The 24,839-nt window shown below is 38.0% G+C and overlaps 1 protein-coding gene across 1 annotated transcript in view; it reads left to right on the top strand.

The window, feature by feature from the left end:
• Positions 1-24,582, top strand: part of SUGCT (succinyl-CoA:glutarate-CoA transferase) — a 746,309-nt gene extending 721,727 nt beyond the window's left edge. Inside the window, exon 14 of the mRNA XM_003268972.3 lies at positions 24,132-24,582. Within this exon, the coding sequence (XP_003269020.2) occupies positions 24,132-24,295 (164 nt within the window). The 3' untranslated portion in view covers positions 24,296-24,582. The remainder of the gene's footprint in view (positions 1-24,131) is intronic.
• Positions 24,583-24,839: the final 257 nt, after the last annotated feature.

The following is a 24,839-nucleotide window of genomic DNA, read 5'->3' as shown; positions in this document are numbered from 1 at the left end:
GATACAAAATGATTTTTAATACAAAATGAAAAGGATGAATCAGATGTAAGGTTTTGCTTTTGTTTTTGTTGTCTTCTCATAGCTTTTAAAACCTTTTTATTTTGAGATATTTGTAGATTTACATGGAGTTGTAAGAAATTATCTGTTCACTTGGTTTGCTTCAATGGTAACACCTTGCGTAACTATAATACAATATCAGACAGGAAATTGACATTGATACAGTTGACTGACCATATGCAGATTTTACCAGTTTTATGTGACTCATTGTGTGGTGAGCGTGTGTGTTTAGTACTATGGAATTTTATCATACATGTAGATCCTTGTGAATATACCCATAATCAATGTATAGAACAATTCCATCACAAGGATCCTTCATTCTGCCCTTTTAGAGGGACCACCACTTCCCTCTCTCCCTCCTTCTGTAATTCCTGTCAACCACTAATTGTTCTTCATCTCTATAATTTTCTTATTTCAAGAATGTTATATAAATTGATTTATACTGTATGTAACTTCTTCATTTTGGCGTTTTTCACTTAGCATAATTTCCTTGAGATTCATCCAAGTTGTTGCTTGTGTCAATCGTTCATTCCTTTCATTGCTGGATAGTATTCTATGGTATAGAATACAACACCTTTGTTTAACTGTTCACCTACTGAAAGATATTTGTTTCCAGATTTTGCATTACATATGAACATTCATGAGCAGATTTCTGAGTAAATTCAAGTTTTTATTCCTTGCGGATACATGTTTAGGTATACAGTTGCTATATCGTATAGTCAATGCATGTATATTTTTGAAAGAACTGTCATGCTCTTTTCCAGAGTAACTAGAAAAATTTTATATCCCCAACAGCAATGTATGAGTGATCCAATTTCTCTGCATCATCATCAGCATATAGTGCTATCAATATTCCTTATTTTAGTCATTCTGTAGATGTGTTTCAATAACTAAGTGTGATTTTTATTATAATTCCTGAATGGCTAATATTGAACATCTTTACATATGCTTTTAGCCACCTCCATATTATCTCAGTGAAATGTCTGTTCATGTCTTTTGTTCATTTTCTAACTGGATTTTAAAAATTTTTATTTGAGTTTTGAGAGTTTTTTTAAATATATAAATTATAGGTACTAGTTCTTTGTTAGCTATGTAGTCTGCAAATATTTTCTTCAAATTTGTGGCTTGTCTCTTCATCTTCTTAACATGATCTTTCACAGAACAAATATTTTCCATTCTGATGAGGTCCAGCTTATCAATTTTCATTTTAGATTTTGCTTTTGGTATCAAGTCTAAGAATTCTTCACCTAGTCTTAGATAAAGATTTTTCTCCTATGTTTTTATTCTAAGCATTTTACACTTTTAATTCTGTGATCCATTTTGAGTTATTTTATTATTGTTATTATTACTTTTGAGACAGAGTTTTGCTCTTTCATCCAGGCTGTAGCGCAATGGCACAATCTCGGCTTACTGCAACCTCTGCATCCTGGATTCAAGCGATTCTCTCCCCGTCCTGAGTAGCTGAAATTACAGGCACCCACCACCATGCCTGGCTAATTTTTGTATTTTTAGTAGAGGTGGGGTTTCACCATGTTGGCCAGGCTGGCCCCAACCTCCTGACCTCAGGAGATCCACCGGCCTCGGCCTCCCAAAGTGCTGGGATTACAAGCGTGAGCCACCAGGCCTGGCCTATTTTGAGTTAATTTTTTATGGGATATGAAAATGAGGATGAGGTCTGTTGCCTATGGATGGTTAGTTGCTCTAGCACCATTTGCTGAAAAAGCTATCTTTCCTCTATTTAATTGCCTTTGCACCTCTGCTAAACATCAACTGGGTATGTTTTGTGAGTCTATTTCTGGACTCTCTATTTCTGTTCCATTGACTGAGATTTCTATCCCTCCACAGGTACCACATGGTCTTGATGATTGTAACTGTATAATAATAGTTAAAATAGAATAGAGTGAATCTTCCTACTTTACCCCTTTTTTCAAAATTATTTTAGCTATTACAGATCCTGTGTCTTTTCAGATAAAATTTAGAATAGGCTTATCTGTGTTTACAGGAGAAAACAACAATTCTTTTAGGGATTTTGATAGGAATTACATCCAACATGTGTATCAATTTGAGGAGAATTGACATCTTTAATATGTTGCATTTTCCAGTTTATGAACACAGTGTCTCTCCATTTACTTAGGTCTTCTATGATTTCTTTTATCAGCATTTTGTAATGTAGCATACTTATCCAGTAAAAGCTTTGTTAATTTTATACCTATTTCATTTTATTTGGAGTTATTGGAAATAATATTGTGTTTTTAATTTCAGTTTCCACATTTTCCTTATTACTACATAGAAATGTGATTGCTTTTTGTGTCTTTATCTTGTATCCTAAGGCCTTCATTACATCTACGGTTTTGCTTGTTTGTTTGTTTTATAGATTACTCAAGATTTTCCACAAAGACAACCATGCCATCTGCAAATAGGAACAGTTTTATTTCTTCCTTTCCAAACTATATGCCCTTTATTTCTTTTTATTGCCTTATTACTGGGCTAGAACTTACAGTACTTTGTTGAATAAGAGTGGTGAAATGGGACATCCTTGCCTTGTTTCTAATCTTAAAGGAAAGTATATAGTCTTTTATCATTAAGTATGAAGGTAGCTACTGGGTTTTGTAAATGCTTTTTAGTTTTTTACGAAGTTGAAGAAGTGCCCCCTATTCTTCCTTTGGTGAGAGTTTTTTTTTGTTTTTCACAAGTAGGTGTTGTATTATGTCTAATACCTTTTCTGCATCAATTGATATGATCACGTGATTTTTCTCCTTTAGCCTGTTCATATGGTGAATTGCATTGATTGATTTTCAAATATTAAACCAACTTGGCATTACTGGAATAAATTCTACTTGTTCATGGTGAATACTTCTTTTTTATACATTACTGGATTTTATTTGCCATATTGAGATTTTTAGACATAAGTTTACGAGATACGTTGACCCCTAGTTTTCTTTTGATGTACTGTCTGTCTAGTTTTGAGACCATGTTTTTATTTTTTAGAGACAGGATCTTGCTCTGTTGCTCAGGCTGGAGTGCATTGGCACAATCATAGCTCACTGCAGCTTCAAACTCCTGGGTTCAACTAATCTTCCCACCTCAGCCTCCCAAGTAGCTGACACTGTAAGCATGTACCAACATGCCCAGCTAATTTTTATTGGTTTTGAGACCATAAAATGAGTTGGGAAGTATTCCTCTCTCTTCTATATTCTGGAAATGATTGTGTAAATTTGTTTTAAATGTTTGGTATAATTCTACAGTGAAACCATAGGAACCTAGAAATTTCTTTTTTAGAAAACTTTAAATTATGAATTCAATATCATTAATGATTATAGAACTGTTCAACTTCCCTATTTTAATATTTTTTGAGTTTTGGTAGTCAGTGGCTACTGAGTAAAAGGTCCATTTTCTGAGTTAAATTTTGAAGAGTAAACTTTTAATGACTGTAGGATCTGGAGTGATGTCCCTTGTTTCATTCTTGATATTTGTAATTTGTGTTTTCTCTATTTCTATTTTGTCAGACTTAGCAGGAGTTTATCAATATTATTAACTTTGTTTTAAGAACCAGCTTTTGTTTCATTGATTCTATTCTCCTATTTTCAATTTATTGATGTTTGATCATACATTTATCAATACCTTCCTTTTACTGGCTTGGGTTTATTTTTTGCTTTTTTTCCCCTAGTTTCTTGAGGTAGAAACTTAGATGATTGATTTGAGACATTTTGTATCCTCTGATGTAAGCATTTAGTGCTATAAATTTTCCTCACAGTACTACTTTAACTGTGTCCTACAAACTTTGACATGTTATATTTTCATTTTCATTTAGTTGATTGAATGTTTTTTCTTTTTCTTTTTTTTTTTTTTTTTGAGTCTTCCTCGACGTATGCATCATTTAGAAGTATGTTATTTAATTTCCAAGTGTTTGGAGGTTATCCTGTTGTCTTGCTGTTATTGATTTCTTGTCTGAGAACATATTCTATGATTTTGTGGTGGTCACCCTGCAGGACTGACCTCCACCCAAAACTTCATTTGGATGTTGAGACTTAGGATTACAAACACATACTAAGAGTGTATGAAAGGATTATTATTCACATAATGAGACTTTCTGAGGAGTGTAGGATGACTCCCATGGAGTTCACAAAGTGGCTCAAATTTAGATAACAAGCCCTACTCACAAAGATTCTGATTTAGCATGTGTAAGGCCAGGCTCAGCAATATGCATTTTTGACTTGGCAAGCTAGAAAACTGAGGTGGAAAGCCTCAGTTTCACGCTTTGATAAATACCTAACGCACTGAGTCATCTGTTTTTTCTTTGATAAGCTGGCTGTCACCCATAAAGGAAGCAGAAAATGAGCAAACCTCTTTTTTTTTTTGAAAACATATTTGGAATGCTCTCCTTTTCTGGGTTTTGCCCAAGCGGCTTCCAGCATTTCCTGTAGCACACTCGGTGGTCATTACTGCACATTCACTGGCACACCACTGGGCTGGGCAGTCAAACTTACTGTAGAATAGTCACTTGGATGTTTATTAAATGTTCTGTTTCATTGGAAACAAAATTGTGGTTATCTTTAAAACATAGACATGTATTTGGGTGTTTTTTTTTATGTTACAACAACTATTTTTAGAGACTGCCAACTACCTAATCCTTTTATAGTATATGAAAATAGTCACTTTCCTCACATAAACTATTTTATCATTTTGAGGTACAAAAACTTTTAAACCAGTGTAATCCAAGGAGGACTCTTAAATTTATAACTCATCATTGTTATAACACTTAGACTTTTTATTTTCTTTTATGAGATTCAAAATGTCATGTGGGAACCTTCTCATTAGAGTACTTCCTTTTTACTTATTTATTTTTCCTAATGAACAAAATAAAATTTTGCTGACACAGACAACAAAATGTATTAACACAGATGACAAATTATTCTTTTATTCATTCATCAATAACTTTTTTACAGACAATAATTTACAAATCATTATCTGAGACTAAGTCTTCCTGTTTTACAGACCTTAGACTTAGAGACCTAAGAGTATTTATATTTCAAATTTGGTTCTCATTAATTTTGAATATATGATCATCTATTATAGATGACAACAACTAAATTGATGTTTATATTTGTGCTATCTTGTTAAAGACATTCCTAAACAAATTGTTGGCTTAATTATGATTACACAGGAAATGTTTCAGTTACTCCTAAAAATAAGCATGCTCAAACACAGAACAGGTACCTGTTGTAGACAAAGAACTGATTTACTAGTTATAATCCACTTGTGTATTTTACTAGAGTAAGTTTTCTTATGGGTTTGTAAGACATCTCTGACATAGTTTCATTTATTTATAAGAAATGATACATTTCATATTTTTCATTACCTATGCTGGATTGTGAATCAGGCAAAATTAATGAAGTTTCAGTGTGGAAAGAAATGTCTTCCCACTCAGCATGGGCTGAGGATATCCTAAACATTTCATAGACAATGGCCATCTCTACCCTTAGTGTGAGAAGAGAGCCAGTTTTGTTTCTTGGAAACTGTGCAGAGGGCCCTTTGGGGAGAGAGAATATTACTCGTGTATTTAATTAGTACATAAAAAATAAATGACCATACGGAGATACACAATGAAACTGTGAAAATAAAAACATTTCAGATTTTCAGTACTAATTAGCCCTTTTCACCTTGTGTGTTAAATACTTTTAAATAATTCAAAAGACACTAGGAAATAATAACCACAGAATTAATATTAGGAGCATTGGCAGGGCATTTTGTAAGCATCAATCTAAATAGTTAATAAGGAGAATATGCAGAAGGGGAAGAAACAATAAATAGGAAAATGTTTGTGTACCACAACAGACACGTATCATTATTATTATTATTATATGAAATTTGCAACACCCACTACCAAAGAGAAAAATGGGAAACAAAATAAGGTTATTGTACAATTGTAGAAATTACAGTCTCATAGAAATAAGAAATAAGACTTATGTTTTCCAAGTAGAAAAACAAATAATCATTTAAAAAAATAACAAAAAATATGTTCTTCCAAGAAGAAATAATAAGCATTTTTTTAAAGTCTGACAGTGTTTTCCTGACTCATTTTACGTGGTTCATGGAGTCTTACCTATTATTGTCATACTAAAAGCTTAACATCTAAACAAATTAAATTAAGGTAAATTCGGTATCATACCAACACCCAGATGATAAAACCTTTAAGTGAAAAGTAAAATTACCTTTTGCATTCTTGTTTATTTCTGAAAATGTAGAGACTCTTTCCCTTCATTTATTTGTTCATTTAACAAATATTTATTGAGCATGTTAATTTACTAGACTCTGGACATACAATGCAAAGAAAACAGATAAGATTCCTGCCCTCACAGAACTTAAAATTGTTCTTGAACACCTGTTTTTATCCAGCTTTATAAGTTGGATCTTTATACTCAAAGATTGCACACAACTGTTAGAATGTTTCATTTTTGGAATATTGCAGGGCCTCTTTCTTGTGGGTAACATACATGCAAGTTGCACAATTCTGTAAGTCAGGTGCAGTGAGAACAGACACATTGCATTTAACATTTTCTTGTCTACATGAGACTATTTTGGTTCATGTTCAGTGAAAATGCCTCACCTTGCTTTTAGATCTGTTTGACAGAATTTGTTTTTTGAGGTTGTGAGCACTTTGAGTTTCCTTGTTTTAGAAACCCGAGGACTGAATTCAAAGCTTGGTTAAACTCAATCAGTCCCTCATTCACTCTCTCTTGAGGAAATACAAAGATCTCTACCATTATAAAATGTACATTCTAGCAGAGAAAGACAGATAAAGAATGGTAGATGTACATGAAAAGTACTCTGGAAGAAAGGAGGTAAACTGGCCTAAGGGGTGATGGGAAGTAGCAGTCAGGGTGGCAGAATGAAAAAAAGTAGAAGTGAAGCTGAGCATGGTGGCTCACGCCTGTAATCTCAGCTCTTTGGAAGGCCGAGGCAGGCAGATCACGAGTTCAGGAGATAGAGACCATCCTGGCCAACATGGTGAAACCTCGTCTCTACTAAAAATACCAAAATTAGCTGGGCATTGTGGCGCATGCCTGTAATCCCAGCTACTCGGGAGGGTGAGGCAGGAGAATCACTTGAACCAGGGAGTCAGAGGTTGCAGTGAGCTGAGATCACGCCACTGCACTCCAGCCTGGCAACAGAGAGAGACTCTGTCTCAAAAAAAAAAAAAAGTTGCAGTGAGTCAGTGTAGGCCTCACTGAGCAGAAACGTGAAGGACTTGAGGGAATGATGTGAGTAGATTTTAGGAGGAAGAATGTTCCCAGCAGAAAAGAATGGCTGGAGCCAAGGTCCCAAGGAGGAACGTGCCTGGTGAACAGCAAGGAGGCCAGTGTGGCTGGGGCAGAGTGAGCCAGAGGGAGCACTGCAAGAGAGGAAGGCACAGGTGGCTTGGTGGGAAGGGGAGTGGATTATGTAGAACCCCATAGCCTATTGTGAAGAGCAAGGGAAAGCCTCACAGTGTTTTGAGCAGAGGAATGACATGACTGGACTTGTTTTTAAAGGGTGACTGACTCCAGCTGCTTTGTTGAGAACACACTGAAGGGAAGCCTGCAGGCAGGGAGAGCTGGTAGTGATATTTTCCTTGACCTCTTTGCAAGACTTATGAAGGGGTGGCTTATTTACTCGGCCCGCAGCTCTAAACCCATCACGGGAATGGGAGTACTCAGGTGAGTGGGTGCAGGAAACAGGGCAAATGAACACTGGAACCAGCCAGTTGCTCCTCTCTGGTGGGAGCAGGCTTTGTACAGGAACCACGGCAGCATCCAAGCATGTTACGATGCTTTTTTAGCTCTGCTGTCTGGGAAGGGGTGTCTGCAACTCCCGGAGCCCCAGAAGGCATGTGTTACAATCAGTGCTCTTTTAGCATTTTCCATCTGCAGATGGCTAAGTATAAACCAGCTCAGTGGAGGGTCAGGGTGACAGCCTTTTACACCCTGCCCTCTTGGTATCCAAGTTTTTGTCCAGTGTCCAGGAAGAATCAGGTCACCCAAATGAATTGAAGGCTGGCATATGCAGAGGATTTTATTTAGAGGTGGAAGTGGCTCTCAGTGGGAAGGGGAGCTGGAAGGAGGACAAAGTGGGAAGGTAATTTTCTCTTGAATGACCGAACTCTTCCTGGAAGTCCCACCATCAAGCCACCCGTCTGAAGTCAGCCTGCTTTTCTCTGACATCTGGCTGCTGCTTCTCTTCTCCTCATCTCTGCTGCTCCACTCTGCTCTCCTACCAGTGGAGCTTGGGGTTTTTATGGGTACAGGGTGGGGGGCAGGGTGGGCCAGGGTGGTTTTGGAAAAGGCAACATTTTGGGTGGGAAAACAGGGATGTTAAAGTTCTCATTTTGGACCGCAGGTCCAGGCTTGAGGGTGGGGCCCTCGCCAGGGACTGCCCTCTTCTACCCAGTATTTCCCTGCCTCCTGTCTGTATCAATAGGAAGCTCTCACAGAAATCCAGCAAGAGATGATGGTAGCTACCATTAGGCTGCTTGTAAAAAGTGATTGGATTTTGTATGTGTTTAGAAGATAGAATCAATGGAATTTGCTGATGGATTGGATATGGCATGTAAGAGAAAGAGAAGAGTCAAGATGACTTCACTTAGAAATGTAGTGCAAAATATACCAATCTGTAAGCCTTGACCTCCCTTTGGTTCTATATTTCACATATTTCTAGTGGCCTTGTTTTCTATTCTAGGAATCTAGTGGGTTTTGGTTTTTGGTGTTTTTTTTTTAATTTTTTTTTTTTTTTGTCTAACATTTTCAGCAGTTACTGATAGAATACTCATATGGTAGATGCTGTGGAGGATACACAATGAACAAAACATTAATTTTGTTGTCAGCAAAGATCACAAGAGATAATGCAATTAGAAAGTGAGATACAACACTGAGGAGAAGCAGATCAAATATTATAGGGAGTCAAAGAAGAGAGATGTTTCTTTGGACTATGGGAAAAGGGGAAGGTCCAACATTAAGTTAGCCTAAACAGAGCTTTGAGAATATTGTAGACTTGAGGATTGCCAAGCTGAGATGCATTCCATTTTGGCACATAGACCCACATAGCCTCAGGTCCAGCGGAGAGTAAGTGCAGTTTGACTGGAAGAAACAGCAGGGGAAAAGGGTTGAACAAGTTGTCCTCATATTGCACAGTGCTTTGAACCAAGGGGATGACAGAAAAGATCAGAAGTGTGGGTGTGTGTGAAAGACATTTTCAGAGATAGGACTGTGGGGCTAGCAAGGTATAAGTAAGGCCAGGGATTAGAGTGCTGTTATTGAGAGGATGGTCATGCCAAAATTCAAATAGGGGCATAGAAAGGACTTTCTCCTAAAACATTTCCATCTGGACTGCACAGGCAAGGTGAAAGGGAAAAACTAAGATCAATTGTTCTACAAATAATTAAAACATTCCCTTTTTCTTAGCAGCAGGTTTGGGGGCCTAATTTTTTTGATTCTTTCTTTGCTTGGAATATAACCGTCGTTTGTGTGATCTTAAAGACTCTGGGGAAAGAATAGAAGATGGTCGATATAAGACTAATTCTTTTACTGTAGTGACTAAGACGTTCAGAAAAAATTTATTAAATTACAAAAGACTAGGATCATCAAGTTTACAGAAAAACTTTTCAAAGCTCATTTGAGGTAAAAGCCACAAATAACCACCTACTCTAGCTCTGTTTAGTTGCTCCTTTTAAAATTGAATTGAAATGTGATTGGCTTCTCTGACTGGAAACTTCCGATTTTTTCCTTAATGGAGCACAGAGGCAGAGGAGGTGAGGAGAAGGTCACTACTTTGAAGGACTATGAAGCTTAAAATATTCTGGCTATAGACTTCAGCTGAACCAGTTTTGTTTTCCATGGTGAAATCTAACCAAACAAAGTCTTGGGAAGGCGCCCAAAGAGCTTGTATTGAATATTTGAATTCTAGAAGGCAAAGAAGCGGAAGAATTGATTATTTTGGCAAACAGCACGTTGTCAGCAAGGTGTTTCTTCACCCTTTCGAGTGTTCATGAGTGTCTAAAATAATGATACGCAAACACTAGTGTTGGGAAAAAAAAAATAGTCAGGAGAGAGCTTCTTCCAGTCCCACATTTTTCAGAGACCTCAGTGAAAGGTTTGGGTAGCATGCTTTGAGGGGAGACAGCATGTTTACTAATGAATATGAATAGTATTTCCTCATGGGCCATATATTTTTCCAGTAGGAAATGGATAATCTACTATGACATTTCAGTGGGTTGGAACAAGATAGATAAATCAAATACAAGTTGCCCTGTTTCTTTTTCAAATGAAAGATAAGTGCCTTAATGGATTAGCAATCATGAAATATATAAGTATTTATAATACAGTACTGCTTTATAACACCATCTGCTAAAGAATGGTATTTATCCAGCCACTAATATGGGAGCAGATTTTCTTCCACATTATGCAGGGAGGAAGTACATCCCAGTGTTAACGAGCACGCACTTTGTATTTAACCAGCCTAAGTTCTAATGAAATTCTTCAGTTGACAAGCTGTGTAATTTTGATACAGTTACTTAACCTCACTTTCTTCATTGAGAAAATGGTATCATAATGATCCTACCTTTTAAATTCATTCAGTGCATCAAAGAAGGTAATATATAGAAAGCATTACGCCAAGTGCTTAACATGTGTGAGTACTCAATAAATAATAGCTAGTATCATCATTCCACTGGCCAAAATTGGCTACACACAAAATGAGCCATTTCAAAGTATTTGGAATGTCTGGAGTGAATGCTTTTTAAAGGAGTGCCGAGGAACTAGATTAATGAGTTTCTCCTCTAGTCCAGGCAAGTGGGTCTCTACACTGAAACAGGCATGTGATCAATCTTAATAGGTTAGTTTGTGGTGGGATAACAAACAATTCCCAAATAACAGTGTCTTAAAACAACACAAATGTATTTCTTGCTCATACTACCTGTCCATTATGGGTTGACAGGTACCCAGGCTGGTGGAACAGTCACCATTCTCACACACTTCCAAAGAGACAGGGAAACCGACAGGGTCTTAAATCAGCAATTGAGGGTTCTGTCCTGGAGATGACATATACATTTCTTTTCTTTCTTTTTTTTTTTTTTTTTTTGAGATGGAGTCTCACTTTGTCACCCATGCTGGAGTGCAGTGGTGCGATCTCAGCTCACTGCAACCTCCACCTTCCAAGTTCAAGCGATTCTCCTGCTTTAGCCTCCTGAGTAGCTGGCATTATAGGCGTGCATCACCACGCCTGGCTAATTTTTGTATTTTTAGTAGAGACAGCATTTCACCATGTTGGCCAGGCTGGTCTCAAACTCCTGACCTCATGATCTGCCCACCTCAGCCTCCCAAAGTGCTGGGATTACAGGCATGAGCCACCACATCCGGCCCACATTTCTTTCATTCACAATTCATTGGGCTCACACAGTTTTACCCAACCCCAAAGGGACAAGAGTGTGTAATACTGTCATATTCCTGGAAACTAGTGTAAAGGAAAGTAAAAAAAATCTCAGGGCCCCCAAACTCCTTTGCAAAAGGGAAAGTTAAGCCTGGAGGCTGAGTCATGCAATACCCTTTTCCAAATGAAGCTGTTACTGGCATTTATACATCAGCCAGATCCCCACAAGGTAAAAGGTCTTGGGCATCTATGAAAGACTGCTCCCACAGATCAATCATGGGTAAATCTTTTGCTGGCCTCCCAGAAACAAGGGCGTGCCAATTATAACTTTAGGCCTGCAATGTAAGTCTAGCTCCTAAATCTAAAGTCTGTTGGATTCCACACTGATGGTGTAGATTACAAGCTTATCTTTCCAGGTGCAGAACGAAGATAAGAAGAGACCAATTATTTCCACTTACCCAGAGACACTTGCATAATTTACACTTCCTTTACTTCTTTTTCTCTTCAAACATTCACCTTATTACATGTAAAATGTAGATTTACCTGGCACTAACTAAAGTCTCACAGGAATGTAATCATCCACTCTACCTTGTACCTGGCCCTCTTCCTACATGCTTTCTCTCCCCCTTAAGGAAATGTATATATACTGGACAGCCTGAAAACTCTTGGGAAAAACAGCCACAGATGTGTCTATGGCTCGTGTTTTTCCTGGATGTACCCTAAAGCTGGCTTTATAAATCTCCATGACTGAGACTTTTCCCTCAGTGCCTCATTTTGGTTGTCAGCAGAAACTGGAAATTTGGTGGATAACACTGATGACTATCAAAGGGTCATTGATGTGGTTAAAAATAGACAACCTATAGATACTGGCACTTGAGGCCCTCCTTATTAAGTTAAAAAACAATGAGCCAAAATTGATTCAAGCAGTAGTGATATATGGCATTTCTGAACTCTGAGTGAGACTGGAGACCTAGCTACGTTGGTGGTACATACCACAAGATGCCTTGAGTTTCTGGGACGCCTGGTCCCGTAAGCAGTGCCATGGATTGAGTTCTTCTGTTAAAAATGTCCAAAGCCATATTTATTCTCTATGGCCTTATCCCACCATTCCATGCTAGTTAAATAGCTTTCTCTGTTTTTATCTCACATCTAATGGGTTTAATGTGTTCTAAGTGTATGGCTCCATTTGGTGCATTGGATGCTATGGCTGAGAGGTACCATATAAAAATATTGTTATTGTTATGATGATGAGTTCAAGCACTGGAGGGGAAATTGTGCAATAACTTAGTACTGGAGCTATCATTATTTTCAGCAAAATGAAGTTTGGCTTCTTACTACACTACTAAGCCTTGAAGATTAAATGATATCTACAGCATGTATCTTAGCAATGAGCCAAAGAAGTCCAAAGAAAAAATGTTTGTTATAACAAACATTTCATATATTATAAAACAGATGTTCACTTTTAAGTATTCTTGATACTTTAAGAAGTTGATGATACCCATGTCAGAAATTAAGAAAAAAATCAAATGAAAAAAATCCACACATTTAAGGTATTTTTCCATTTATTAAATTTTATTCATTCTTACTTCCATTGTGATCAGACTGGCCAGCTATGTTAATTACTTTAACCCTTAGTGCTGATCAGTTGCCAGTGAGCTGTGAGGTTGAGCAATAGTTTGTTTCATTGCTGTAGAAATGCATCATTAGGATGGAAGGTGCATGGAGTTCTGGAAAAAGGGACTGTTTCGGTCCCTTCCCTCATGATGATGTGATATTATGTTCCCATTACTTGAATATTCATTATGGTTTCCCCCATGTTTTTGGCTACCTCTGTTTCCTGCAACTGTTTACATTATTAAGTTGGTTTGGCTTATAGAAACGTAGCTTGAACCTGTATATAGCTAGAATAGCTTGGGGTGTTTGCATAGATTAGTTAGATTTCCTTTTCACCCTAGAAGAATCATGGGAGGTTTCTAAAAGGAGGTGAGACAAAACAACCGGGGCCATGTTACGGAGGGATCTCAAACCACAGACGGAAACCACCACAGAGTTAGCCTGAGGGATTCTCGGGGGGCGTCAGGCACTAGGTCCTCCTTGTGCTTTGACTCAGGTAACTTTACACAGGGGACAGTGAAGGCTTCATTCCTTTCAGGGTGGGTGGAGAGAGAGGCATTGCAGAGCATCCCCTAACTCAGAGGCATGAGAAATTGGCATGTATCAACAGTGCCGTGAGTCTGGGACTTCCTACAAGGGGATAGGTGGCATATGACAAATTCATTTGAAAACAGGAGGTAATAACAAGTATTTATTGCACAAGGAATCTGGTGGACTATGATCTAGAAAGATAGAGAGGACATACTGGTCAGAAGATGGGGCCTCAAGTGTCTCTTGGTGCGTTCTACTTCCGGACTCCTGAGTTCAGTTTCAAGCCAAGATCATTCTCTCCTTCCTTTGCTCTCTTTCTTTCACCAGAAAGCAATGTGGTCCAGTGGCAAAGAGCTGGGATTCTGGCACAGCACTGTCTGAGTGTGAATCATAGCCCTGCTCCTCACCAGCTCTGTGACCCTGAGCAAGTGACTTCCCTTCTGTCTCTCAGTCTCCCCCATTTGTAAAGTGGGGATGATAATAGGGCCTTCTGGGGTTATCATAAGAACTGAGCAAAATAAATGAGTGAAGCACATATAATAGTGTCTGTAGTAAATGCTTGTTAAATGAGTGAAAGAAGTCCCATGTTTTCATAGTTCCTTCCACTTAACTAGTTAAAAGGTAAAAGGGTATAAAATGAATTTCTGGTATACGTCCTGATGCTGTTAGAGACACTAAGTATGTACTTATAAAGAGTGTGGCTTGGGTAATCATCCAACCTCCCGTGCCTCTTTTTTATTCTCTGTAAGAAGGGGAAACATACCTATCTCAAAGGGTTGTAATGAGGATTAAGCAAAATAAATATTTGAAAAGTGCTTTTTATGTAACACTTGGTTAAGAAATGGTTGATTCCTTCCTCCCTTTTCCCTTCACTTTAAAAAACCTTGTCCCTGACAGTTAAAGATTTCTACAAGTTAAAACTTTTATCTTTAGCCTGCTCTCACAAATCTAAAATGCAGCTAACTTGCTAATGTTCTGGGACGTCTAGATCTGAAATTAGCAGGTGATCAAAGCTCTACGAGAGGTATCTAAGTTGCTAAGGTCATCACTATAGCAGAGAACAAAGGATAACATATATTGAGTATTTACTGTGTACCTGGTACTGTTCTCAGGGATTCATGAGAGGCATGGTTTTTAATTCTCACAGCTTTATATGACACTTTATACCAGTGCATGCCCATTTTACATGTAAAGATACTGAGGTACAGGTTCAGTAAGTGAATTACCCAAGGAGATGGAGTCAGTAAATGGCAGAGCCAGGATGTGAACCTAGACACTCCAGCTCTAGAACCCACAGTCTTAACCGCCTTGCTGTATCACTTCCCAAAAACAACAGCTATGAAGTCAACAGATCTATATTTGCATCTGTCGTGTGCCCTTGTACACATTTCTTAACCTCTCTGAGCTCCATGTTCCTCTTTTGTGATTTAGGCATAAAATGCATTTGTAAATGTAAAAAAAAAATGTTTAATGTTGTTGTGAGGATCAAATTAGATAACAAACACATAGCACCTCACGTCGGGTGAGGTATGCAGTAAGCATTCATTAAATAGTAGTTTTAGATGTTATCATACATAATTTAGAAACTGTGACAGGATCCTTCCACACCTACCTCTGCATTTTGTCTACTGCCAGCTCTGTAATTCTGGCTTCCATGAAGTTGATCAGTTCCGCCTCCCAGGTATGGGCATATGAAGCAGTTGAAGCAAAAAACCTTTGTCATTATCCTAGACCCCTCTAGAACCATCCCTTAGAGGACCACAGGCAGTTCACACACAGCCCTTGCTTAGAGGTGGGCATAACCTGTAAGCATGGCTTAAAGTAAAAGTAAAAGTACCTTAAATTATACCCATGAAGTCCATAGAGATTTGTCTGCTGAAGGACAAGAATATGGACTTTCTTTTAAAGAAGTGCACCTGTCTCCAAAATTATGAGCTTTTAGAGATAATTATTTATTTATTTTATTTGCCTCCTGTGGACATAAAATATTTTTGATGCAATAGATTTTAGTAGAGACCTTAGATAGTAGAGAAAAGGCTGCATAAACAACTTATTTTTAAAACCTCAGCATCAGAGATGTTGGAATAAATACAATTGCTGTGGAAATAGGTTGTTTTAGGATGAGGACATTTAGATGGTAAATAACTTCTGATTTTACATCTGCTGGCCAAAACTCTTCCTTTAATTTCAGACTTGCATAGCTAAAGACCCACGGATATCTCTCTTTGGATATCTCATAGGCATCTCAAACTTGGCATGTCCAAAAAAATAATCCTTGGCTTGTGACAAACTTGTCCATGCAATCCATTCAATCTTCCCTATCTGGTAAATGAACCCAGAAAGTCAGGATTCTTCTTTGATCCTTTGCTTTTTCTCCTGAACTACCTTGGCCCATGTATTAATCAGTGTGTCCTCTCATTCTGTCACTAGGATACCTCTCAAACACATCCACTTTTCTTAAACTCTAATGTACCATTTCCAGTCAAGGCTGCCATCATCTCTTCTGATCTACCCACCACAGCCTCCAAACTCATTACATTCTCTGCCTAGCACAAAAGTATTCCTTATTGTAAGTCCTGCCACTGCTTTGCTTAAAGCTCCAGTAGCTTCCCACTGAACCTAGAATAAGATCCACTGTCACTACTGTAGTCTATACCCTGTGCATACTATCCCCTGCCACTCCCTGCAACTTCATCTAGTACCTCTCTTCTGTTAAATTACATGCTAGCCACACTGGACCTTTTTTTTTTTTTTTTCAGTTCCTTGAACATCAGTCTTGTTCATGCTGCCTGGAATCTTCTTTTCCCCACTGTTCATATTGATAGCTCAGCTTCCGACTTAGCTTAAGGATCATCTAATCAGCTTGGCCTCCTCTGCACATCTTGTTTAGAAATGCCCTTTCTCCCACTTCAGCCCCTCCCCACTGTGCTTGCAATATTATTCCATTTTCAACTTGGTTTTTAATAATTTTATAATTTTTAGCAAATTTTAGCAATTTATTTGCTTTTGTTTGTTCATTGTCTGCCTCCCACATCAGAAAGTAAATTCCAGAGCATTGGGTTTAATAAGTGCTTATTTTGAGGGGAGGACCAACAGCTTTTATCAGCCTTTCAAAGGGTTTCAAGAGCTAAGAAATGTTACTAATTGATGAGTTTGATGATGACAATAAAATTGTGTTTTCTTTATTCCCACAACTACTCAGCACAACGCTTCAAAAAAAAAAAAAAAAAAAAGAAAGAAAGTAAATTCCAGAAGAGTAGAGTCCAGGTGTGTGTTTTGTTTGCTAATATATATGTAGATCATACAGCCCAGATCTTGGCACCAGGATAGATACTCCAAAATTATATGTAGAATAAATTAGTGGATACATACATTAATTAATATGATACGTATTACTGTGTGTAATAATATCACAGTATTAAACTTTCTTTTATTGTTAGCAATTATTTGTTCAACAAATTTGTATTGATTGACAGAGCATGAGCCATGGAGTCTAACAGATAGAAGCTCTTTTTGTTTTTGAGACAGTCTCACTCTGTCGCCCAGGCTGGAGTGTGGTGGCACAATCTTGGCTCACTGCAACCTCCGCCTCCCACGCTCATGAAGTTCTCCTGCCTCAGCCTCCGAGTAGCTGGAACTACCAGTGCACTCCACCACGCCCCGCTAATTTTTTATATTTTAGTAGAGACTGGGTTTCACCATGTTGCCCAGGCTGGTCTCCAACTCCTGAGCTCAGGCAGTCTGCCTCCCTGGGCCTCCTAAAGTGCTGGGATTACAGGTGTGAGCCACCATGCCCAGCCCGATACAAGCTCTTATACTGGTTGTATCACTTAGCTGGAAAACCTTAGACAAATTAATTAACCCTTTAAAGAGCCTCAGTTTTCTGCTCTGTAAAATGAGAGCTATAATAGTCTCTACCTTATATAAATTGAAAAGTCCAATGAAATAATGAAACAAAAAGCCATAGTCCACAGTCATAGCGAATATCTAAGAAAGAATGCTTACCATTGATATTTTCATTTTATAGCGGCCACGAAAAGCATTGAAGGCCCATTAGCAAACACAATTGACATTGTTCCTGCCCCCATAGGGATGCAGGCATCTAAATAGACAATTTAATGCTAAGAGCTGTTGAAGGGAATGCACAAGGTTATATGTGCTACTCAAGTGAATGTTCTTAACATCAAAATCAAATGAATTTTATTTGCATATATTCCATCAATTACTTAAAATCTTGCCATATTTTGGATTTGCTTCATATTTGGATCTTGATTTTTCCATGCACATTTTTTTCATAGAGTATTATTTTTTCTTATATGATGTAACTTTTTCTCATTATTATGTTTTTCCAACTTTTCAGTTACAGCAGTTATACAATTAAGGCTCCTTTTTGCCTTCTTAGACTTTCCTTTTGAAGGCCTCTATCCTCCTTCTCCATCTCTGCTTTTATTGGCTCTCTAGGTCTGAGCTGTCATCCTGGGACCTTCTTTCCCTGTGCTCCTTGGTAGGTCCTCATTGTGTATCAAAATTTTCTTTCTTTCTTTCTTTCTTTCTTTCTTTCTTTCTTTCTTTCTTTCTTTCTTTCTTTCTTTCTTCTTTCTTTCTTGTTTCTTTCTTTCTTTCTTCTTTCTTTTCCATTGGCTTCTATATTTTACTGGAGTCATACTCAAGAGACTTATTTCAGTACACTTACTTAGTCTTTGAGAGTTTGCAAATATCTTCATATTTGATTAATCATTTAACTGGCCATACCATTCTAGGTTTAACAGTATTTCCCTTGAGAAAGTTGAAAGGTGGACATGGATGCTCCTATATTCTTAACTACTTGGGAGGCTGAGGTAGGAGGATGAGGCCAGGAGTTTGAGACTAGCCCAGGCAACATAGCCAGTCCCCATCTCTAATTTTTTTTTTTTTTAATTAGCCTGCTGTGATGGTACACTCTTTTGTAGGTAGGAAGTCCTACCTACTTTTGAAGCTAAAGTGGGAAGATCCCGTGAGCCCAGGAGCTCGAGGCTGCAGTAAGCTATGATAGTGCCATTGCACTCCAGCCTGGCAGACAGCACGAGACCCTGTGTCTTAAAAAAAACAAAAAGTTGAAAACAAGCTCTACTTGTAGTTTTTAGTAGACACTAGTGAGGAGTTTGGTACAGTCTAATTTTATTCTTTTAAAAAAAAACTAGTTTCCACCCTCTGTCCCACTGCTTAGATCTTGCATTGTTCACCCCTCCTCCATTTCCAGGAAGTTTCTCAGATATTTTTAATGCAGATATTCTGAAATTTTATGTGATGTCAAGATATAAATCTTTTCTTCATCTATACTGTTGGATTCTCAGCTGAATCTTTTAATCTGAAAAAATGCTCTCTTCTCTATTCCTCACATTCTTTGTTGAAAAATTTCTCCTCAAAAAAAAAAAAAGAAAAGAAAAGAAAAATTTATCCTCTTCTACTCTTTTTGCCTCTTTTTTCCTGGGGTTCTTGTCTGTTTTATGAGAACTCTTAGCTTCTTTCTCACATTTTTTAGACAAGCTATATTCTTGTCCCTATATCCTTGGGAGCATCTTTTACTTTATTTTCTAAATTCCTAAGTTTGACAATAATATTGGAAAATCTAAGTGCTAAATCTTGTTTCAATTTTTTTTTTTTGCATAGCATTCTGTTCTTGTTCTGTTCTATCTTCATTGTTTCCACTTTTAAAATCTTTTATTTGGTTCTCATATTTCTAGTGATCTGTGGTTGATCAATCTTTTATAGAAAAAAGATCTGGATGTCTGACATTGATTTTTCTCTGTTGTTAAGGATGTTTTCGACTTTTATTGGATCTACTCTGAATGAGAATGCTTGGAAGTGTGGGTCAAGGTAGTTTCACTGACAGTCTTTATGACATAGATTCAGAGCCATAGACAGGCTATGGGCCCCTCAAATGTAGGGGTATGGAGGGCTTTGCACTGGGGCACAAAAATCCATATTAAAAAATTTTAACTTTACCTTTGTAGCTTTCTTGAGCTTCTTTTTAAAAGAAGTGGTTGATGCTGGCTAAATGCTAGCTGCTTGTACTCTACTTTTACAAAGCTTGTTTAAATGTTACTGCAGATCCAAACTGGACCCTTGTTCTATATTCAGACATTCAATCCTTCTTCTTAGTCCTATTTCTAGTCCCTGTTCTGTGTCTCTCATAATCACTGACTTTAAGATCAAAGGCTCTTGGGAGGCAAAACAGACCAGCTGGCATCCACTTGCTCTTATTCTCCTTCTAGAATATTTTAGGCTTCAGCTTTCTCTATCTCTTTTATCCATCAACATGATCTCATCCATGTGGCCTGTAAATTCATTGGAAATATCCCATTCATTAGTGATGCTCTCTTCCATTCTTTTCATTCATATGAAGTTTTTTTGTTCAATTTTTATACTTTTATTTCGGTGGGGTTTCAGGAGAGCATGAAGGCAATATACATACTCAAGGCCAAAAGTTAAATTATAACTTGAAATTACTGTACAATTTCCCTGTAATAATTTATTTAACCAGTGCCCAACTTTTGGATAAATCTTTCTAATATCTTTCAGCATGGTAACTATTTGACCTTTTTATCTGGAAAAGAGAGGTTGAAGATAGGTGTGCAGGACAGTACATGAAATAATGAGAAGCTGAACACCTAGTCCTAACAGAGGTAACCTCTGGAAGCAATGAGCAGACAGAAAATTCAAGTTAAACCAAAGTTAGGGATCCCATGCAAAGAATTTTTATGGGCTGTAGGTTAGAATGCCATGTAGGAAGTCAAGAGCTCTTAACAGTATTGAGCAGATTAAAAAATCTGTATGGATCTTTGCCTATGAAAATTGTGAACATTCCTAATTATGTCCATAGGAAAAAATTTTTAAAGTGGGATTTCTCCATCCAAGTATGCGAACACTTAAAAGTCTTGATATTTAGTTGACAAATTTTTCCTCCAGAAGGATTGCACCAATTTACACTCTTACTAGCCACCAACCTCTTAAAATCAAACAAAAATTCCCACAGTTTGCTAATTTTATAAGCAAAATTTTATCTTTTTTTACATACATTTCTTAGATTATTACTGATATTGATTGATATCTATATAATATTACTCAGTGCCCAAACCAATCTTCAATAGGTATTGCTGACTTTGTTTTAGAAATGTGTAGACCAAGGCTTTGAGACCTTAAGAGTTCTGAAGTTCACACAGCTTTACATATCTATGAGAACATAGATGTTAGTTTGCCAAAAAATTTAAGAACATGTGACTTACCTTGCTCATAATTTTTTAGATGAAAGATCAGATTAGTCATTTTCTTTGGACCATAGATATAAATAATTCTGTCAAATATGTTCTAATTTTTGAAACAAATGTGTTTTGTGAGCCCTTTGTTTTCTTCATGCAAACCTTATTCAGAGAGGGATGTCCCTGCTATTATTATTATTGCATAGGGTTGCAAGAACAGATTTCAAATGGCTCATGGGAATTTAGCTTTCTCTGAGATCTTGACGTCACTTTATTTGTCCCGTTGCAGTCTACGTCTTCATCCTAGCAAGTGTGAAAAAGTTGCCAGGTAATACTATTTTACCAACGTAAATTCTTGAAGATATTTTATGCAAAAGGTTAAATACTCTTCATTCTAAACTGGTAGCATAGTCTTCAGTGTAGATCTGGAAGCTACCAGAAAAGTATGGCATACAGTGGGAGTAACACAAGTTGAACTGCTCTTTAGTTTGGCTGGACCTGAAGAATTCCCTCATTTGATCACTGTGTGGAGGTTAAAAGTCCAGGCTCTTAGTACTGATATGCACAATATGGATGAATCTCAAAAATATTATGCTAAGTGAAAGAAGCCAGACACAAAAAGTCACAAATTATATATGATCCTATTTATAAGGAGTAGCCAGAATAGATAAATCCATAGGGACAGAAAGTAGATTAATGGTTGCCTGGATTTGGAAGGAATGAGGAGAAGCTGCTTGTTCACTTTAAAATGGTTAATTTTATGTTATGTAAGTTTTACCTCAATAAATTATTATTATTTTTTAATCCAAGTTACTGAACCCAACAGACATGAAATTGGAATCTAACTCTATCATTTTCTAGCTGTATGAATTTGGGCAAGTTATTTTAATTTCCTAACCTTAATCCTAACTTTAACATTTAAACCTCCATTTCCTTCAATGTCCTGATCTGGAAATAAAGATGACTGACAGTCTACCCAACAGACAGGACTGTTGTGAGACCTGTATGCAATGATGTATTAATACATAAAGCCTTTGGTGCAGTGGTTGACGCATCACAAGTTCTTACGAAATGGTAGCTGGGCCAGCCCGACCAACATGGAGAAACCCCGTCTCTACTAAAAATACAAAATTAGCCGGGCATGGTGGCGCATGCCTGTAATCCCAGCTACTGGGGAGGCTGAGGCAGGAGAATTCCTTGAACCTGGGAGGCAGAGGTTGCAGTGAGCCAAGATCATGCCATTGCACTCCAGCCTGGGCAACAAGAGCAAAATTCCATCTCAAAAAAAAAAAAAAAAAAAAAAAAAGAGAAAGAAAAGAAATGGTAGCTGGACTATAATAGCTATTACTACTACTGACTGACTTGCTGCTTCTACTGCAGCAGTAGCTGCAGAAGCTGTATTCCAACCCAGATTCTTGGTATATTCAAATGACTATTTTCCATTCTGTAGTCTTGCTTCAGGTAATTGAAGTGGAGTAAAGTCACATGACATTGACTTCAGGAGGCATATATTCTTCTTTTGATAGACGGGCTTTAATTAAAACTGTTTTTAATTAATATCAAAATGGAACAGAATTGGAGAGAGCAATGAGTAAGGGTCAGATCCCTAAACCATCACATTATTGGCATTCTTGGGAGAGCTGTGGACCCTGCCTCCCAGTGTGTGCTATGGTTGATTTCTCTCTTACCGAAAAGGGACAAACCCTTGAAAAGGTAGTCATGCACTGGGGCATTTAAAAGAAAATGTGAGAAGAAAACGATGAATGTCACTAAGCTTCAGAGAAGGAAAAACTTTAGGCCTCAGTTGAAAGTCATCCATCCCTCTGTAGTACATCAGATGTGTTACACAAAGCTGCAGCTTGACGGTGTGACGGTGTTAGGAGACCCAAGTCCTCCATCTCTATCAACATTGGCATGTGCAAAAGTACTTTTATTAATGGAATTCTCCAAAGAGCTCAAAGCTCATTTGCTGCTTTACTGATGGGCATTCTTTTACCCACTCATGCTTTGGTTTTATTTGTTCTTCCTATGGGCTCCTCAAATCAAGAGAAGGCCAGAAAAAAAAATTGAGATACGAATATCCTGTTTTATCAAGTCTTCTTGTGACTACTATATCATTTGTTCTCCTGAAGCCGAATCAAATGAGACATAAAAGACAGCCAACATAAATACCACTTACTGAATGTGATAACAAAGGTAAAATTAGTTGAAACAACATGTTCCCCAGTGTCCAGCTTCTCCATGGAAGAGTGAGAAGTCAGAAGTGGCCGCTGTTGTTATGGAAAGTTCATGGCCTTTAATGTGAGACAGTTCCAGTGGACACAGATTTTCATCCAGGCCCTATGATTAGCTATGTGGCCTTGAGCAAAACGTTAGGTTTTAGGGGCTTTCGTGTCCTCATGGGAAGAATGGGGATAATAAAATCTATTTCTAACAGTTCTTAAAAGCATTGCTCAACTCTGTTTAGAGGAACTTAGTGCCTGGCACCCCTTTTCTCCTTACACTACAAGCTTCAAGAGAGATGTTGTGGCAGCTTTTGTAATCATAGTAACCAACAAGTTTTGTGCATTAGCATGGGTTAGGGAATGCTTAACTTAGTGCTTTCTGTCTATTATCTCAATTAAATCCTTACCTCAAGTCTGTATGATAAGCATTCTCTCACCCAGTTTACGGTGTGAAGTTCAGTAATTCACCCAAGATGGCTCTGCTAGAGAGCATAAGAGCGGAGAGCAAAGCCTAAGTCTTTCTGACAGTGAAGCCTGCACACATAACCTCTTCTACCACCAAAAGCCTTGAACCAGGGTCTAGCTGAGGTTTCGGTGATCTGCAGTCAGTTCAACTAAACCTTAGAACTATACAGTAGACATTGAGTAGTCAACTTCTGAGTTGCTTTCATCTGGGATCAAATTTCCAGCTTCAGAAAGACACTACGTTTCTGTGGTCACTGTTCTTTCCTACCCAGAGTTCACTCAGTTGAGTGCCCTACCTCTGAGTCTTCATGACGGGAACACCAGCTTCTAAACAGGCCCGGCACAAGTTAGCTTCATCCATGCAGCCCCACTGCATGGCGATGAGCTTGTCAGATGAGCACTGCACATTTGGATGAACCTGAGTCAAGAAAAGCCACATGTGAAAACACGTTTATTTCCAAAATGATGGTGCATCTGCAAGGGTGTAACTGGCACTCATTGATATTTTTGGCATTCATGGAAAACACCCCAGGCTGCTTAGGTAATTAATTTCCTAGGGTTAGTCATTAACAGGCTTCCTGCTTTCCTTCTCCTTTGGCAGGCCCAGCTGTGAGATACAGTAAGTTCAGGATGTCAGAGGCCAGGCCGCCTCCCCTGCTCGGGCAGCACACAACGCACATCCTGAAGGAGGTCCTGAGATACAATGACAGCGCCATCAGGGAGCTGCTCAGCGCTGGAGTGGTGGACCAACATGAAACTCACTGACAAAGGAAAAGGGCTCTTCCTCGTAACCTCGATCTGAATACACTGGCAAAGGCAACACTTTGCTTGGACCCTTCTCCCCAGTTCTGATACCACTAAAAAGAAGATTTAGAGTAACTCCGGATATCCTACATGGCATCTCCAGAATGGCTCTGGTATTAATGAATCTAGTGCCTTTTAAATGTACCCCACGTTTTGTTCCCTACCATTTTTTTTTCAGATGACGATTTAATTATGGATTTGTGGGATTTTTAAAAATAAAGATTTAAATTTTTTCCTGGAAAAATGCACTCCTCATTCTAATTACATTAATGTCCTAAATGTTTGCCCCTTACCCGCCATGCCCTCACCGGCCCCCCCACCCCATCCACACAGGCCTGAAAAAGAGCAGATCTCTTGATACTTTCTACTTGTACATAAAATCTGCATTTAAATTTGTGTTAGGGAGTCAAAGCAATAAGCAGAATGACAGTCTCTGTGATTGATTTTAAACAGAATAACTTAATTCTGAGCTCTTGAACCCTTTGTTAGTCTCTAATTTAAACCA

Source organism: Nomascus leucogenys, chromosome 17, assembly GCF_006542625.1.
Source record: "Nomascus leucogenys isolate Asia chromosome 17, Asia_NLE_v1, whole genome shotgun sequence".
Taxonomy (NCBI): Eukaryota; Metazoa; Chordata; class Mammalia; order Primates; family Hylobatidae; genus Nomascus; species Nomascus leucogenys.
This window is presented reverse-complemented; position numbering and strand designations above follow the sequence as displayed.